This window comes from Gymnoscopelus microlampas (assembly GCF_963454915.1).
Source record: "Gymnoscopelus microlampas genome assembly, chromosome: 14".
Taxonomy (NCBI): Eukaryota; Metazoa; Chordata; class Actinopteri; order Myctophiformes; family Myctophidae; genus Gymnoscopelus; species Gymnoscopelus microlampas.
This window is the reverse complement of record NC_139951.1, coordinates 36,881,372-36,895,310: the sequence shown is the minus strand read 5'-3', so window position 1 is coordinate 36,895,310 and position 13,939 is coordinate 36,881,372. Positions and strand designations below refer to the sequence as shown.

General features: G+C 40.2%; 2 protein-coding genes across 6 annotated transcripts in view; one reads left to right on the top strand and one right to left on the bottom strand.

The window, feature by feature from the left end:
* pald1a (phosphatase domain containing paladin 1a) overlaps positions 1-13,939 on the bottom strand; it is a 118,306-nt gene that overhangs the window by 79,256 nt on the left and 25,111 nt on the right. For all 5 annotated transcript variants that reach the window (XM_084079455.1, XM_084079458.1, XM_084079457.1 and 2 more), the window contains exons 2-4: positions 8,618-8,857; positions 5,997-6,099; positions 2,155-2,334 (exon numbers count right to left, since the gene is read on the bottom strand). In XM_084079455.1, the coding sequence (XP_083935581.1) occupies positions 2,155-2,334; positions 5,997-6,099; positions 8,618-8,844 (510 nt within the window). In that variant the 5' untranslated portion in view covers positions 8,845-8,857. The remainder of the gene's footprint in view (positions 1-2,154; positions 2,335-5,996; positions 6,100-8,617; positions 8,858-13,939) is intronic.
* The window catches only part of polr3a (polymerase (RNA) III (DNA directed) polypeptide A), a 380,370-nt gene that overhangs the window by 360,233 nt on the left and 6,198 nt on the right, over positions 1-13,939 (top strand). The window lies entirely within an intron of this gene.

Genomic DNA, 13,939 nt, shown 5'->3' with positions numbered 1-13,939 from the left:
ACTGACATAGTAACAAAAAACTGTTAGGATTTAAAATACATTTTGTAGAATCAGCCTCAGGTCTTAATGGGTTAAGTTATATTGTGATTACTTGTATTTCTTTTACCAAAATCAAATCAAATACTGCATCTATTTCAACATGGGAGATGGAGATTAAATAACAGCCTCCAAGTGGAAGGCTTAATCCCTCAAACCATTTCTGCCGCATACAAGAGCAACTGGAAATGTTCTGTTGTCAGCAGTGGTGGAAGAAGTACTCTAAAATATTCTGTTACAAGTAAAAGGCCTGTGTTCAAAATGTTACTTGAGTAAAAGTACAAAAGCATTGGCATCAAATATACTTAAAGTACCAAAAGTAAAAGTACCAAAATGTTTGAAAATAGCAGATGTACAAGCTCACAACGCGTCACGATGCAACGGGTTGTGAGTTTGTAGATCAGCTATTTTCAAATAGCCTATGGTATAAAATAGGGCTAAAGCGGTTAATGTATGTTTTACAGTATAATAATAATTGTAGTAGAGTAAAAGTACAATATTTGCCTCTGAGATGTAATGCAGTAGAAGTAAAAGTATTGAAAATTGGAAATACTCCAGTAGAGTAAATAAATGCCTCAAATTGTACTAAGTACAGTACTTAAGTAAATGTACTTAGTTACTTTAGACCACTGGTTGTCATGTGATGTGTGGTGCATGGGTAAGGAATGTAGAATGAGCAGCAGCTATATAATTTTCCCAATTTCATTTCGATTACGGGTCAGTTTCCGTTTCGCTGCGAGGGCAGATAGATATTTTTATTTTCCGTCCGTCCGTCCGCATGACTGCGAGTTTGTGTTTTGCTCAGTTCTGCATTTCAGTGTTGCCATGTCCGCTTATTATAAGTGACTTTGCGCTTCTTTTTCTGTGAAGTTGCTTGTAAATATTGGTAGTTGCGGGTTGCGTTTTTTTTGGGCTTGTTTCTAAAGTGTAGTTGCTTATTTGGGCTGAGATGTTTTTGAAATGAGCAAATCTACAAGCTCACGGTTGTGAGCTTGTACAGATCGGCTATTTTCAAATAGCCAATGCACATACTGTAGGTTTAAAGTGCTTATGTGACCAACAGTATAATCGCTTCTTTTGGTATTGTTTTCATAGACCTGGTTGCTTGATTCTCTCTCAAAACCTGGCAACGATGTCTGCATTTCACCCCAGACTGAGGACTTGACTCCTAAAATATTTACTGACAACACTGCAGGAAAGAGGCTAAAGCACCACACAGGATGAACAGTGAACAAGGAAAGACTGCTTTCATTTTCTATGCCCCAGATAAAATCCAGGACTCTATGATACTGGATCAATTGGTCTCTATATACCAGTGGTTCTCAGACTTTCATGTCAAGGACCCCCAAAATGATATGTATTTGGCCTCGGACCCCCAACTCAAAATATTTTGTTCCAGGGACCCCCCAGAAGCAAAGATTTTAGTTACAAATGTTCGCTTAAAAAAAAATTATATATATTCAAAGATGTTGTATTTATATTCACAAATATATTCACAAATGTTCACGATTTTTCAAAAATAGCAGATCTACAAGCTCATAGCGCGGCACTCGGTTTTGCTGGGGGCCCCCACCCCCGGAACCCCGCCAAGGACCCCTGGGGGTCCCTAGACCCCACTTTGAGAAGCAAGGATTTAGGGTACTACTTAAGGATGCATTAAATAAGGACTGCACCTTTGTGTAGCGCTTACGTGTCTGCATTATGATGGGGTTTTTTTTTACGTTGTTTTTTCATCATATTGCACTTTATTTTGTTCTTTGTTTCTTTGTATATGTTGTGATGATGTTGTACTCAGGGCGTCCATGAAAAAGAGAGCTCGCTCTCAATGGTCTTCCCTGAATAAATAAAAGGTCAATAAAAAAACTGACACAGCGGAGGTCTGAGAGCACAGGTTACAGATATTTATGACCGGTTTTCTTTGTCAAAAAGGCCAAAATCAATTCTAATCCAATTTGGAAAAACAAAAACAAAAACAGCCCATACAAGCTCGTTTTTGTTTGGGAGACAATTTCACTTGTTTAATCTGTATCCTGACTGAGTTCTCTAACCTGACTAGATAAAATTGGTGTCAGATGAGGGGGAAGAAGACCCAAAACGGGGGCAGACAGTATAACCTACCTCATGTCCCTGTGCCTGGAGCCTCTGGAGGACCTGTTTGAAGCCCCCCAGGCTGGGCTGACCCATCCCGTACAGGGGATAGGACCCTTTGACCTGGCGGAAGTTGGGGGCCCCGTAGCTGCCCGTGGTGTTCAGGACGTCTGCCTTGTTGTACACGTCTTGGACCATAAAGAACTCCCCCTAGAAACACAGTAGGACAACTTTCATTTAGGGCTTGTCGTTTAAACCTCAGTGATTCTAAACCTCTCTTAATCCATTAACCCATTGAGACCTGAAGCCGATTCTACATGTCTCCTAAATCTCAACAGTATTCTGAAAAACCTATGTTTCTATATCAGTGGTGCTCAATCTTTTTCATGTCAAGGACCCCCAAAATTATATGTATTTGGCCGTGGACCCCCATCAAAATATTTTGTTCCAGGGACCCCCCAGAAGCAAAAATTTGAGTTAAAAAATGTTCGCTTTAAAAATATATTTATTCAAAGATTTGCACACATTTTCACGAATTTTCAAAAATAGCAGATCTACAAGCTCGTAGCGCGGCACTCGGTGCCGCGCTATGAGCGTGTATATCTGCTATTTTTGAATAGCCCAAAGTGTAAAATAACGCTTTTTAGCTGAAATCCAAAAATGACACAGTTTCAGGTCTCAATGGGTTAATCCATTAAGAACCTCTCTTAATTCATTAAGACCGGGAACACATCCGTGTCATCTTAAGATTTTTTGGGCTATTAAAAAAATAGCATATATACAAGCACTCGTGCCACGATACAGTATGAGCTTGTATATCTGCTATTTTTTTTTTAAATCATGGAAAATTTGAGCAAATCTTTGAATATATATATTTTTAAAGCGAACATTTGTAACTGTCAAATGTCTCAACAAATGTCTTAATTTTTCAGAAAAACTATTGTTGCTATATCAGTGGTTCTCAAACTTTTTCTTGTCAAGGACCCCCAAAATTATGTTTTTGGCCACCAATCCCCATCAAAAAATGTTGTTCCAGGTACCCCCCAAAAGCAAAGATCTGAGTTAAAAGCGAACATTTTAAACTAAAATCTTTGCTTCATGGGGGTCCCTGGAACAAAACATTTTGAGATGGGGGTCCGCGGCCAAATACATAATCTAAAAATGTTTTCTAAATCCTAACAGTATGCTATATCACTGATGCTCCAACCTTTCCATGTCAAGGACCACCCAAAATGATATGTATTTGGCGGCGGACCCCCATTTCAAAATAATGTTGTTCCAGGGACTGAAGCACAGATCGAAGTCATTTTTTTCCGCTTTAAAACATATACACACAGACACACACACATATATATACACACATATTTATATATATATATATATATATATATATATATATATATATATATATATATATATATATATATATATATATATATATATATATATATATATACACACATACACATATATATGTATACACATATACATATATATATTTATTCTCAAAGCTTTGCAAACATTTGCAAAAAAAAACTGCAGATCTACAAGCTCATAGCGCGGCACAGATGAGCTTGTATATCTGCTATTTTTTTAATAGCCAAAGAAATCTTAAAATGACACAGATGTGTTCCCGGTCTTAATAAATTAATTTCAAGGACCCCCCCCCCCCCTGTTGGATATGCACTAATAGGCCAGGGGTCTTCTTATATCTGCAAAGTAACTAAGGTTTTCAAATAATTGTAGTGGAGTAAAAGTACAATATTTTCCTCTGAGATGTAGTGGAGTAGAAGTAAAATTGGAAATACTCCAGTAAAGTAAAAGCACCTCAAAATTGTACTTAAGTACAGTACTTGAGTAAATGTACTTAGTTACTTTACACCACTGAAACCTGTGGTGTGACAATGCATTAGATTGATGTAAGAATTGGGCAGCTATAATAGGCCTCTCTACATACAGTACATGTTGGAGCGTATTTCCCACGTTCAGCCGGGCATTCATTAGCAGAGACTGAATTCTTGCCAAAGGGTGATACTGGCTGAATACAGTGGTGGATGAAGACTAGACACTTGCAGTGGTGTAAACTAACTAAGTACATGTACTCAAGTACTGTACTTCATTACAATTTGGAGGTATTTTTACTGCTACTCCACTACATCTCAAGAGGCGAATATTATAATTTCACTCCACTACAATTATTTGAAAACTCTAGTTACTGTTACTTTGTAGATTTTGATTATTATTACAAAACATACATTAACTACTTATATACATTTATGCCATTTGAAAATAGCCGATCTACAAGGTGCGACGCATTGTGAGCTTGTAGATCGGCTATTTTCAGAAGATTTGTATACATTTGAAAACTTGTGAAATGGGACATTCTGCAAAATGAGTAATTTCTACTTTTGGTACTTTAAGTACATTTTGACACCAATACTATTTGTTTGTACTTTTACTCGAATTTCGGACTTTTACTTGTAACAGAGTATTGCTACATTGCAGTATTGACACTTTTACTTAGGTAAAAAATGTGAGTACTTTTCCCACCACTGAACACTTGCCATGCATCCCATGTTTATAATGCATTATAAGCATACTTATAATGTATAGTTATTGAATGTTATTTCCAGGATTTCTTATTATTTGACCCCTATGCTGACTTTTTATTTTTTAACTTTTTGTGTGTTGACTATTTTTATTTTATTTCATGCCCGTACTCTTATGCCCATATATATATATATTAAAGCGAAACATTTTTAACTCAAATCTTTGCTTCTGGAACATATTTTTGAGATGGGGGGGGGGTCTGCAGCCAAACACAGAATATTGGAGGGTCCTTTTTGATTGCTTCATCGATAGGTTGAGAACACTTTATTAACAGTTTGCAAAAGGTACAGTTATCCACAAGTTTCCTAGAGCATGGTGGGCATTCACTTCCTGTCGATTTGATCAGGTATCAAATCGACAGGAAGTGATGCCCACCATGCCCTAGGAAACTTGTGGATACAATAATGCTAAAAGGATAACACAAAAAGCCCTGAGGGCTTGTTTCCACTGTGGACCTGTGTATTCAATTCATGAAGACTTGACATGAAAACGTGCGTCACACCACTGGCTGAATAGAATGTGTATTTGCGCGCAAGGAGAAACTGCAGGCTAACAATGACAAAAACAGTGCCTGGCACAATGACCCCAGTAGGGGTGACGGGGTAGATCAAAGCCCCCCTCAACAGATGAAAGGTGACGAAGAAGCCCCTCCATTCAATGACCCGGGCCACGTCATAAAACAACACGCATGACAATGTTCCTGAGCTGCCGTGCAATTTGGACGTTATTGTGAGAGAAAAAAAGGGTAGAGCATAATAAACTAGAGCTAAGATGATTCAACATAATGTTTAAGCTTAAAGGGATAGTTCACCCCAAAAGTCAACCCATGAACACTTGAATTCATGGATTTTTTTGGGGTTTTGTCGCATTCCTAAGCCAATAACGACCAGGTAGGCAGCGGTTCCGGTAGGAGACACAAAGGATACTCTTTGTGTCTCCTACCGGAACCGCTGCTGGTGATCAAATTATTGGACTATCCCTTTAAAAAAGGATCCCTGGCTAATAAGCCTTATGACTTAATACATTATAATTGCCCTCTATAACTAAAACAATGAATTAAATCCACCCAGCTCAAAACGCGTCGCACTGCGGTGCGTTTTGAGCTTGTAGATCGGCTATTTTTGCTACTTTTGTGTGACATGGAATGGCGAAAAAAGTTTAAATACGGAGAGACAGTATACACAACGTGGCCCTCTGGAGTGAGTGTGGAAATATAGTGTCCCTCTCCATCATCAAAGTTGCCCACACCACACTGATCCTACCTGTACCAAGTAGTGCTCAGGCATGCTGTCTGATATCCGACCCACTTTGTAGTTGGTCTTGAGGACGTCATCGTGGATCTGGAATTCCTGTCTGCAATTATACCTGCAAAAGAAAGCAAAGAAACACATGCACACTGAGCCTGGGTTCACTTCATTCAACACATTCTTTCCACGTACTGTAGGTGTCCAAGATCATTCTTCTTGAGAAAAAATGCAATATGAATTACGTGGCTGAAAGCGGGCAGAAACCTCTTATCTCCATATTCTGACTTTTCTGTGTATTTTCATGAATTGACGCCAGACTTGATCACACTACAGCGTCACACATAAGTAGCAGAAGTAGCAGATCTACAAGCTCGAGAACCGCAGCGCGAAGCGTCGCGCTTTGAGCTTGTAGATCTGCTACTTTTGCTATTTTTCTATTTGAATCGTGGAAAGTAACAGTTTTGGACATAATATGTATTGCACCCGACAGAGACGATTGATAAATAAAGCCCCATTTCAAAACTAGTGAAAATAGACAATCGACGATATAAGCTCACAATGCATCGCCTTGCGACGTGTTATGAGCTTGTCGATCAGCAATTTTTGCTCATTCATAAAAGTTTCATGGACTTCTTTAGATTTCTTCTTTTTTCTTTTGTAGGAAACACTGTGTCCATAGGATTCCACCACGCTTTACTAAAAACTATTTCCAATGACAAAATTCCAATATGACAGTTAACCACTTAATCCTACTTTACAATTCATCATTATAATGGTGTCAACCGGCAAAATGTGCAAATCTACGAGCTCACAATGGGTTGCATTGTGGCGCAATACATCGGTTTGGCCAATATATCGCCCATTATTTTACTTTTTTGAGTACCTCGGTATCAGCAGTTATGCAGCTGATTTGTAAATACCTTCAACCTGCCGTGCCTATTTTGCCAAAAAGAATAAAAAATAAACAATATAAAAAGCCATTACTGCATCAAAAGCAATCAACATACTATAAAAACTGGTCAAACATTGGCCAAATGATCAAATAATATAAGAAAGAGGCAAAAATTGTGAAAATAGCTGATCTACAATCTCACAGACCTTGTAGATCTGCTATTTTCACAATATATATCAGTGGAACAGAGTCAAACTAAATTTCAAGCCTCAACTCCTACAATTCCAAACACTTATCAGGGTGGGGGGTCCCCAGTTGATATATGATTATTTTGGGGGGTCCCCAGTTAAAATATGATTATTTTGGGGGGTCCCCAGTTAAAATATGATTATTTTGGGGGGTCACAACCTGAAAAGGTTGAGAACCACCGGTCTATGACACACGACGATGATGACATGCTATGACATGCCCCCCGATAGAGAGAGAGAGAGAGAGAGAGAGAGAGAGAGAGAGAGAGAGAGACGCCCAGATTGAAAGTGGTCTGATCTCTCTGATCTAATCTAATCAATTATCAGATTCTATATTTGCCAGGAACTGATCCTCCATCTCCTCAATCCCTGGATTGACAAATGAGGTGATAACGGAGGGCAAACAACTCAGGCAATGAGATGGGGGGGTGGGGGGGTTGGGTGGGTGGCTGGCTGGTGGGTGTCATCATCATCGCCAGTGATCAAAGAGGATTATAACACCCAATTGTAAGAACGTGGATTTGGGGAGGGGACACTTACGTCAGGGCTGTCACGATTATGACATTTCACATGACGGTTTTAATTGTCACACAAATAATTGCGATTAATGATGTGATTGTGTTTTTGTCGTTGAACATGTCGGGAACATGTGAATAAAAAAATATTTTCTGTTTGGCTTTTAGGCTTTGAAGTATGCACAGGGCAGATATGACAATTAAACTATTATTACATATTTAATACGTTTATAATTAAAGGTATAGTTCACCCAGCAGCACGCTCAACACACAGGAAGCAAACACACTTAAACACACACACACACACACACATCCCTACATTCATAGCCGACATGTGGTGATGGGTACACACGGGCTATATTTGGAGTGTTAACCCATTAGTCACCCCATGGAGACTTGAATTCATAGATATTTTTTTGTTTTTGTCGCCAATAGGTTGATGACCAGTCGACCATTAGGCAAAAAACAAAAACAAAACAAAATCCATGAATTCAAGTCTCCATGGGGTGACTAATCGATAGAAAAAAAGTCATTTGGGGGGTGAACTATCCATTTAACCCTTTAAGACCTGGGACGAAATCTGTGTCACTTTAGATGTCTTTAGCGATTCAAAAATAGCAGATATACAAGCTCATAGCGCAGCACCGAGTGCCGGGCTATGAGCTTGTAGATCTGCTATTTTTGAAAAATCTTGAAAAAAAAAAAGTGTTTTTTTTTTTCAAAAAACTGTTAGGATTTAGAGAAAAAAATAAGAATCGCCTCAGGCCTTAATGGGTTAATAGTGGAAATAGCCGATCTACAAGCTCACGACGCGTCACATCGCTTGTAGATCTGCTATTTCCAAAAAAAAAACTTTTAAATATATGAACATTTTCCAACATGGACACGATTATGACGATTATTTAAAAAAGATTGTGATCATCTGAAACAATTTGCGATTACATGATTATGTAATATTTGCGAAAAAGGCCTATAACTTACGTGATGACCACGGGCGCCACCTTGTTGGTGATGATGGACTTGGCCTTGTGGTTGCTGTGGATGCTGACCGTGTGGAAGGAGCCCGCCGTGCTGCTGCTGCCGCTCAGGGACTGCCTGCTGTCCGCCATCATCCCGTTGCCGTGGAAACTCTCAGCGGGCGTCGCCGCCGGCGACAGGGAGACGGGGGGCTGCTGCTGCTGCGGCGCGGCACTGGCGGTTGTACCCATGCTCCACAAGCTGCTGCATGGAGAGAACCAAATGCATGGGATTATTAGCTAAATCAGGGGTCTTCAACGTTTTCAGGACAAGGACCCCTTGGCTGAGAGAGAGATAAAGCAGGGACCCCCATTATATATTGTATAGAATATCATCTTTTCATAGATTTCATAGATAGCTTCATAGACTTGTTTGACAGCACTGTCATCAGTGTTGGATTCATGTTAATGTGAGTTTTCAGACTTTTAACCCACATAAACCGTCCATACTAGGTAAACTTGACCCACTCTGTACTTGGTCTGCTCTTTTTCCCCCCTACACCAAACCTCTTTCCCAAAAATAGCAGATCTACAAGCGCACAACGCCTCGCAGCGCGAGGCGTTGTGCGCTTGTAGATCTGCTATTTTTGGCTAAAGTTCTCCTCAGAGTAGGGATGCTTGATTGAAGTGGTTAATGTTACAATCGCAAAGATTTGGCGGCCCCCCTGTAGTATCTCTGAGAACCCCCTAGGGGTCCCGGACCCCCTGTTGAAGACCCCTGAGCTAAATAAAATCTCACGACTGAAAATGTTTGTAAATAAGAAAAAGAGTTTGCGCATCAACAATGGGTTTTCTCAGTGGAGTGCTAGACCCAAAGTCCAGTATACACATCAAAAGAAGGAATTGAAAAAAAAATCCCAAAAAGGTAGCACATCCAAAATTTCAAATAAATGGACATTTCCACTTTTTTTATTGGCACACACCAATAAATGACCGCTTATGCGTTTCGGCAATGAGCCTTCTTCCTCAGAGCATTCATATCATATAGATTCAACTCACTTTATACACCTGTTTCCTAGGCTGTGTGTTTTCCACTTCCTGTCGATTTCATTGGATATCATAGGTCATCTGACCAGTTTCATTGGATTTCATTGGATCAAATCGACAGGAAGTGGAAAACACACAGCCTAGGAATCAGGTGAATACAAAAGGTCAGAGTTGACCTACAGCTGAAATCTCAAGTCAATCACCAAGGAGGTCCAATCACTTGTATGCAAGAACACACGCAATTACAGGCAATTACAGGCAATTTGAGGCATATATCATAAAGTAACATAGTAACACATCCAATAAACAGTGCAGGGGCATCAAAGATAGTCTTAACCCAAAAAGCATTTTAAGCTATAATCGTCATTAAGTCCATTGGGTGTCATAGTGTTGAGTGTGTGTCACACTGCATTTCTCTCTGGGCCAGTTTCTTTAGAATATCAGCCCCTCTGCTGAATGAAGAGGGTGAACCGTGATTTGCTTCAGCATAATGTTTTGCAATTGCATAATCCATATTTCCTGTACGGATTGCAGTTTTGTGCTCTGACATTCTTTGTTTGAGGGGTCGTTTAGTTTGTCCTACGCATGCTAGACCACATAAGGACATAACAGCATGTAAATCCCATGTGTCGATTTTCAGTTGATACATTCACGAATAGGAATCTTCCCTCCAGTGTGGGACTGAACATGTTTGTGTACATGGCCAACAGCAAAGCCCTAATGTGTGATTTGTGAAACAGGGTCAATGGAGTGTCACACACAAGCGCTGTTTCCTAGACGATTAACCCATTAAGACCTGAGGCCGATTCTACAAATGCCTTCTAAACCAGTAGTTCTCAAAGTTTTCGGTGCCAAGGACCCCAAAATTGATACATATTTGGCCACCCCCCATCTGAAAATGTTTTGTGCCAGGGACCCCCAGAAGAGAAGATTTGTGTAAAAAAAGGAAAATCAAAATGATTCAAAAATGTTCTCTTTCGAGATTTTACAAAAATGTTCAAAAATAGCAGATATACAAGCTCGCTGTGAGCTTGTATATCTGCTATTTTTGAATAGCCAAAATGATACGGATGCTTTCCCGGTTTCAATGCGTTAACAATATGTATAAAATTATGTTTTACTAATATTCTCCCTGCTGTTCCTACATACTGGCCAACCAGGTGAAGAAATCACAGACTCAGGCTTTAACTTTTGCCTGGGGGTCCCTGGGCCCCACTTTGAGAACCAATGCCATAGAAGACATGCATGGCTTCTGTGGAATCCAAATGACTGAAATCAGTTGTGGTCGAATGAGAACTTTAATCCATATGAAGATGACATCACAGCAGCACGCTCAACACACAGGAAGCAAACACACTTACACACACACACACACACACACACACACACACACACACACACACACACACACACACACACACACACACACACACACACACACACACACACACACACACACACACACACACACACACACACACACACACACACACACACACACACACACACACACACACACATTCATAGCCGACATGTGGTGATGGGTACACACAGGCTATATTTGGAGTGTTAACCCATTCAAACCGGGAACGCATCTGTGTGTAACCACTTCTTTGGCTATTCCAAGATAGCAGATATACTGTAGAAGAAGAACTTTGACCATTAAGTGCAAATATTTGAATATATATATATATATATATATATTTTAAAGGGAATTTTTTAAACTCAAATCTATCTTTGCTTCTGGGGGGCGGGGGGTCCCTGGAACACATACAAATTAAATAACCAAGAAAAAAAAAAACGAATAACTCGGTAAATGCATACAGTTGTAGCTGTATATACCCTTGTGGGTGATATGTGTAGTGTACAGGTTTTTAGTGCCAATTTACCATATACAAACATACATATAGGCACAATAACAGTATACTAGTCAAAACAATCAGTCAGGGTTCACAGACCATGAAGTAACAGCCTTCTAGTCCAGTGGTTCTCAACCTTTTCAGACCGTGACCCCCCAAAATAATAATATTTGAACTGGGGACCCCCGTTTAGTTTGACTTCGTTCCACAGGTAAATATTGAGAAAATAGCAGATCTACAAGCTCACAACGCCTCGCAACGAGGCAATTTTGGCCTCTTTCTTATACTATATAGATATGTATTTATAGTATAGTTTATTGATTACTTTTGGTGCAGTATTTGGTCTTTTTCTTTTCTTGAGGTATTTAAAAGGTCTTAAAAGCCCTTCAATTGTCACTTCACTATCATCTGGAGACCCCCCCAAAATCAAAATCATGTGGGGACCCCCCTAGGAGTCCCGACCCACAGGTTGAGAACCACTGTTCTAGTCAGTCGGCCAGGGGTAACCAGGCCTGGCTTGATATCCAACGGGCTGTAGTGCTGAAGCACAGGGCACCAACCTTGGGGGGGGGCACCAAACGGCATGGAGAAAGTGAAAGAAGACTATCGGCAAAAAGCGACGAAATTTAGAAGCAGTGGCTGCTAAAGGAGCGCTACAACATTGAAACTTGCGCCGGTGAAGCGCAAGTTTCAATTTTTTTCCCCAGCAGATCTACACTGTGCGCCACACTATGAGCTTGTATATCTGCTATTTTTGAATAGCCAAAGTATAAAACAATGGTTAAAGTGGTCTTCATGGGTTAACCATGCTGCATGAGGACGGAGCTGTGGTCTTGAGGCGAGCGCGCCTTTATTTATATGTAAATCAGGAGAGCACTTTAATGTGGAGAGCTGTGCCTCCCTCCCTGCTACCATTCAACAGTTGATGGAAGAAGTATACATGTTCGCATGTTTTACTAAAGTAAAAGTATCAATACTGCAATGCAGATAATATAGAAGTCCCGTATTCAAAATGTACTTGAGTAAAAGTACACAAGTATCGGCATCAAAATATACTTTAAGTGCCAAAAGTAAAAGTACTCATGGTGTTCAAAATGTTTTAAAAATCTAATCTAATAGCCGATCGCATTGTGAGCTTGTAGATCTTAAAGAAAAAAAAACTCACAATGTTACTCAAGTACAGTACTTGAGTACATGTACTTAGTTACTTCACACCAGTGCCATTTAACTAGGTATGCCAGCCCCTCCCTTCCTCAGTAAACAGAGGTTTTTGCACTGTGCTCTGCAGATAAACAAACGACTCGTCCAACACGGCCGCAGCGTCAGGAACAGCGGTCCTCCACATCACACGTCACACACAACTGTCACTCCCAAACCACAGCAAACAAATGGAGAAGGTATTGCACGCAAAGGCACAGACACACACGTGTGTACCCACACACACACACACACACACTGATATGGCACGCAAAGGCACACACGTATGCACACACACATCTAGGCCTGTCACAGTTATTATATAATCACCTAATCGCAATTATTTGAGATTTTAATCGTTTCCTGTTGAAAAATACATACGAATTCAAACATTTCCCCAAAATAGCAGATCTACAAGATTACATCAGCTATTTCCGCTACTTAAAAAAGAAAAATAAATGAAGTATAACATTTGTAAATGTGTCTTTGTATGTGTAAGTGCAGCTGTGCAATTTCTGATTATGAAGCCTAAAAAGGCAACACCAATTTGTATTCATATCATATGTTCAATGAAAAACACAATTTGTATGACAATTGATCGTCAACTCACATTTGTAATGGCGACAGCCCTACAGTACACACACCCGCCCACGCACGCCGTGTGTAGCCCACAGTAGAACGCTACAATGTATACAGACATGTAGCGTGACCGTGTGGGCCACAGTAGAACGCTACAATGTATACACTACAGACATGTAGCACCAATTTCTATAGTATAGAAGTAATGCTGATTACTTTTGATGCAGTACTAGCATCACCCCCATCAAATCAAACTCAGCTTCTTCTATGCAACGGTAGAGTCTGTTCTCCTATATGACAGTGAATGCTGGACCCTGAAGCCAACCCTGCAGAAGTCTCTAGATGGGTGCTACACCAGAATGTTGCGTGCAGTACTTAACATCAGCAAGAGTACACGTTACCAACAAGATCCTGTACGAGGGAATGCCAAGGGTGAGCGAAAACATAGCAGCCAGGAGAATGAGACTAGCAGGACACTGACAAAGACATCAAGAACTGCCAGCCAGCAAATTGGTGCTGTGGGAACCAACGCACGGGCATCGGTCAATAGGACGTCCCACAATAACATACGTGGATGTACTCAAGAATGATGCAGGAGCGCAAACTAAAGTACCAATGAGTTGGCCAGATGTATGGAGAACCGGGAGGACTGGAAGCAACGATGG